We start from the raw sequence: 5,461 nt of genomic DNA on the forward strand, positions 1-5,461 counted from the left end.
TGTTCTGGGAGGACCGCTGGATCGACGGACGCTCCGTCAGCGAGATCGCGCCGGCGCTATACTCTTGCATCCCCAAAAGACGCCGCAAGCTGCGGACGGTGGCGGATGGCCTCCAGGCCAACAGTTGGGCGCGCGACATACAGGGCACCATTGGGATTCAAGAGATCGGCGAGTACCTGCAACTCTGGCACATGATCGAGCACACAACGCTCTCCGCCGAGCCGGATCGTCTACTCTAGAAGTGGAGCTCCAAAGGCACCTACACCGCGCAGTCCGCCTACCTTGCCATGTTCCACGGATCCACCGCATGTGATGCCTGGAAACTCACTTGGAAATGCTGGGCGCCGCCCCGGGTACGCTTCTTCCATTGGCTCGCCCACCTAGACCGGTGCTGGACCGCCGACCGCCTCCCCCGTCGCGGCTTGCAGCACCCAGCGCGCTGCCCACTCTGTGACCAAGCGTCGGAGACCATCCAGCATCTCCTCCTCGCCTGCCCGTTCTCCCGGCAGGTATGGTACGAAATCCTGAGCTGGCTAAGGGTTCCCTGCAACCCGCCTGATGGCGAGCCATCAACCAACACCTGGTGGCTCTCCATGCGGCAGCACACGCCCACGCCTATGCGCAAGGGCCTCGCCTCGGCGACACTACTCATTCCTTGGATGCTTTGGAAGCATCGGAACGACTGCGTCTTTGACAGAGCTAGCCCTTCTATGGCTGCGCTTCTGGCTAAGATCAAGGAGGAGGCGACCCTTTGGGCCAGAGCCGGCGCGCTGGGCCTGCGTGCCCTCATTCCCCAGACCTGGGATGTACACTAATTGCAACACCCTCATACTGTATGATTGCCTCCTAGGAGGATGTAACTGAAAACCCCTTTCCTTTTCAATGCAATGAAACGCAAATCTTCTGCGTTTTCTCGAAAAAAATATAAAGTGTAGCACATCCGATGTTCTCAGCTCCCAGTTGGTGGAATTTGCAGCCTTTAAAAAGTGACTGGCATCTCCCCATAACATTGTTTTAGCTACATTTATAAGATAAAATTTTGATTTTCTCCTAACATGAACATTCGCTAATGCCATTATGGTTATCCTTCCTTTTTTTCGTTTTCTTGTAATGTTCATCTATATGATTATTTAGTCAATGACTGTGGTATTTATCATAATGCTTTTTTCCAGTTCATGCTTTTCAAGATCTTGAGAGAGATATCAAGGGTGCCCTGATGTTCAACCTAGCTGTCTCAAACTTGTAGCAAATGGCTGAATCAGTGATTCTTTTAGCTGTGGCAAAGATTGGTGCTGCTCTGGGGAATGAAGCAATCAATCAGGCTAGTTCACAATTCAAAAAGTTCATTGCGCAGCTAACAGAGCTTCAAGGCAGCATGGGTCGCATAAGAAGAGAACTCAGGCTAATTCATGAATTTCTTTGCCGAATGGATGTGAGGAATCACAAGAATCCAACATATGAAATCTGGGTGGAGGAGGTGAGAATGCTTGCATATGGGATTGAGGATATTGCGGACGAGTATTTGCATATTGTCGGTCAGAAACATCATGGTGGATGGAGAATCTATCTGAAAAAAGGATTCAAGCATCCAAATGTCTTGCTTTCTTTAAATAGGATAGCTTCATTGGTTAAGGAAGCAGAGATCAATCTTGTGCACCTGTTCCAGGCCAAGGATCGGTGGGTTCCGATAGTAGGTGGCCTTAACAGTTTCCTGGAAGCTCTGGGACTCGAGGAACGCTCTCGTGTTCAGGAATGAAGACCACTCTCTCAGAATTACGCTAAGAAATATTGTAGCAGATTTCTCTCTCTGGGTTTTCCGATTCAAAAAGACTGAAGATAGTAACTCTGCTAGACAGTGGCTACACTTTCTGTCCTCTGCAATCCCTTCTAGCTGAAATTGTACCCATACTTCTGCTGTAATTCTCTGACCTTCCATTTAGTGGTAATATATTCAGGTGGGGAAGCTCCCCCCCCCCCCCCCCCCACCCGGTGACCGTTCAAAAATAAATAAATACCAATGACTCAAGTTACATTGTTGAGAGGTCTCAACATCTGGCAAGCAATTCGCGTTCCCTTGGTGAAGAAGATCTTGTGGGGGTTGATGAAAATAAAAAAACACTTGAGAACTGGTTGGAAAGTGATGATTTGGAAAGATCTGTGATAGTACTGCACGGGATGGGAGGGCTTGGTAAAACAGCTTTGGCTGCAAATGTGTACCGGAAGGGCAGAGAAAAGTTTGACTGCCATGCCTGGATCTCCATCTCTCAAACTTATTCTAGAGAAGATATCTTGAGGAATTTAATCAAGCAACTATTCAAAGATAAAGCCAGTGTTCTATCCAACATAGCTCGAAGAGACACTGAGGAATTTTCTGGAACAAAAGAAGTATTTTATCATATTGGATGATATCTGGACTCTCGAATCATTCAATGATTTTTCTGGGGCACTTATCTGTAATGACAAGGGCAGTAGACTCGTAATCACAACACGGGAAGGCCACGTTGCTGCACTTGCCTCAGCAGGACATGTCCTATGCTGGAAGCTTTCCCAAAAGATAAAGCATGGGAGCTCTTTTGTAATACAGCATTCCCAGGAGATACAAATCATAAATGCCCGAAAGAAATGACAAAATTAGCACATCAAGTAGCAAGCAAGTGTAAAGGCATACCTCTTGCCATTGTCTCTATTGGTAGGCTCCTCTTCAGGCGTGACAAGACCAAAGAGGAATTGAAGCGAATACACGACCAGCTCAACTGGGAGCTATTTAATAATCCAAGCTTGGAACATGTCAGGAATATCCTTTATTTGAGCTACATTTACCTTCCGACACACTTGAAAAGTTGTTTCCTATACTGCAGCTTGTTTCCAGAGGACTATCTCATGAGAAGAAAAAAACTTATAAGGTTGTGGGTAGCAGAGGGGTTCATCGAGAGAAGGGGTGAAAGCACAATGGAGGAAGTGGCAGAAGGTTATCTAAAGGAGTTGGTTCACAGAAATATGCTACAACTTGTTCAAAAGAACTCATTTGGTAGGATGAAATCATTCCGGATCCATGATATCATGCACGAGTTGGCAGTAGATTTATGTCAGAAAGAGTGCTTTGGTGGTGTATACGAGGGGGATAAGCATACAGAATATATTGAGGAGAAGGATGGACGTCGACTGGTAATACACAAACTGAAGAAGGGAATATACCAATCACCCTCAAACTTACACCGCCTTCGTTCTCTCATTGCATTGGACATTGGTACTCCATCATCCAGTCTACTGCCTCTAATAGTGGGGATGTCAAGATATATGTCGGTACTGGAGCTAAGTGGCCTACCCATTGAGAATGTTCCAGATGCTATTGAAGATCTTTTCAATCTCCGCCATTTAGGTCTGCGTGGTTCAAAGGTGAAGGTCCTCCCTAAGTCTGTTGAGAAACTTACAAATTTATTGACACTGGACCTTTTTGGATCTGATAGACAAGAGCTTCCTAGAGGGATTGTCAAACTGAAGAATCTTAGACATTTGCTTGCTGAGAGAGTGTATGATGCAACTTGGGCAGAATTTAGGTCTGCTAGTGGTGTACGTATCCCCAGAAATCTTGGGAACCTGACAAATCTACAGACATTGAATGCGTTAGATGCACAGGATGAGTCTCTAGGTTGTTTGGGGGAGCTTAGGCAACTAAGAAGCTTCAGGATATGGAATGTGAAGGGAATCTACTGTGGACGCCTGTGTGAATCCCTTGTTCAGATGCAATTTTTGTCTGTGCTAAGTGTGAATGCAAGTGATAAGAATGAGGTTCTCCAGTTGAATGCTCTCCCACCAAATCTGAAGAAGCTACGTCTGACTGGAAGATTAGCGGAAGGGACATTGTGCGAGTCTCTCTTCCAAGCTGTGGGTCAGAACTTGTATTCGTTGCATCTATATTGGTCCGAGTTGAAAGAAAACCCCCTGCCATCACTTTCTCAGATGTCAAATATGACAGACCTAGATTTGACAAGTGCATATACTGGAGAGGAGCTGATATTTCTCAGTGGCTGGTTTCCTAATCTGAAGACCCTCTTTCTAAGAGACCTTCCTAATCTGAAGCTGCTAGAGTTTAAAAAAGATGCCATGGCGAGCCTGGAAAGATTGATACTGATCAACCTAAATAGCATGACGGAGGTCCCACCTGGCATTGAGTTCCTTGGGCACCTTAAAAAGCTAAGCTTTGCCGGAATCACCCCCGACTTCCTGATGTTGCTGCGCCAATGTTCTAGAATTGGCAGGGTGCGATGGCAGCATTCTCTACGCCATTGACCGCTACTGGTCTGGACATGCATAGGTATGTAAAACACTCAACTACTGATTGGAATTTCAATATTATTTCCTCGTGTAACTTGAACATGCTCATGTGGCTAGGTCACCAGAAAGAAAATGCTTTAGACTGCAAGATGAGGGAGACATATCCATGCATGGTACAACTGGTGGCTCGTCAGGTTTCTTGTGTTTTTACTGGGCTCCACCCCTGTCGTTAAAAGACTCCTCCAGTGCAGTATGGGTGGTAGTTCCATGATGCTTTACTTGGGGTGCTACTTCACTACTCTATTTGTGTGCTTGTGAACTGTGTTGTTGTCGATTCTGTTTGTTAAATCATGTGTCATTTCCTTGAGGGAAAATAATACTACATTCTGTGCTCTGATAAGATGTTGCTTACAGTTTCGCACAGTAGTTTCATTTGTCATCAGGTTGCTCCTTCTGTGGTTGTATCTCATTTTTGCAACTCATAGGCTGTGCTCTAAATGATATATCAGTACATGTTTGGTTGTTTTCTTGGGCTTGTTGTTTTCCCTTTTAAAATATCTTACCAGTGATCAAGGTTGATTGTGTTCCATTTTCTTTGAGCGCTGAGACATGGTAAAGTATTTTACGTGCTGCGTTCTGGAGTACTTATCTGGAGCATCTTAATTATCGTTTGAACTTTACATATTAATACTTGTTCCCTTTTATGCATTTGTGGATATTGGTGATTTCGGAAATTTCCGGATGTTCTCTCTTTTTAAGGATGTGTATCGAGGAAGCAGAGGGCAGTTTTGTGCAGCTGTCATGCAAATCTGGGCGATGGCAGTTCATTTAAGATCTTCATGTGGTTTGTTCTACTATGTCTGAAGCATCTACAGTATTGCACAACACCAACTGCGAAGAATCAATGAAGCATCTACAAATACTACGCAAGTAGCTAGGGTTGCCAAAAAAAAACAGTAGTGACACTGAAATTTCTAGGCCAGAAGGTGAACATCATTAGCTCGTGCAGTGCCACAAAAGAAATACTAGGATCGCAAGGCAGGAAACCCTCTCGGGTCCGAGAATTTTGATGATATGCTGGTTGGAAGTTTGAAACTTGTTTGTCATATTGCAGGACACAGGGTTGATGAAGAAGAGTGGCCAAAATTGTTTGAGATGGACATGTTGGGTCTTGTGGATCTGTGGT

The 5,461-nt window shown here is 45.2% G+C and overlaps 1 protein-coding gene across 1 annotated transcript; it reads left to right on the forward strand.

Moving 5' to 3' along the window:
• Positions 1 to 1,185: 1,185 nt before the first annotated feature.
• Positions 1,186 to 4,801, forward strand: LOC123168436 (disease resistance protein RPM1-like). The gene is made up of 3 exons (XM_044586322.1): positions 1,186 to 1,677; positions 2,523 to 4,315; positions 4,393 to 4,801. Exons 1-2 carry the CDS (start codon positions 1,250 to 1,252, stop codon positions 4,288 to 4,290), a joined length of 2,196 nt encoding a protein of 731 aa, XP_044442257.1. The 5' UTR covers positions 1,186 to 1,249; the 3' UTR covers positions 4,291 to 4,315; positions 4,393 to 4,801.
• The last annotated feature ends 660 nt before the right edge of the window (positions 4,802 to 5,461 follow it).

Source organism: Triticum aestivum, chromosome 7D, assembly GCF_018294505.1.
Source record: "Triticum aestivum cultivar Chinese Spring chromosome 7D, IWGSC CS RefSeq v2.1, whole genome shotgun sequence".
Taxonomy (NCBI): Eukaryota; Viridiplantae; Streptophyta; class Magnoliopsida; order Poales; family Poaceae; genus Triticum; species Triticum aestivum.

Coding starts and splice junctions, on each gene's coding strand:
- LOC123168436 (XM_044586322.1), top strand. CDS start 1,250: ATGGCTGAATCAGTGATTCTTTTAGCTGTGGCAAAGATTGGTGCTGCT. Junction 1,678..2,522: donor CTGTTCCAGGCCAAGGATCG/GTGGGTTCCGAT, acceptor TTGCCTCAGCAG/GACATGTCCTATGCTGGAAG.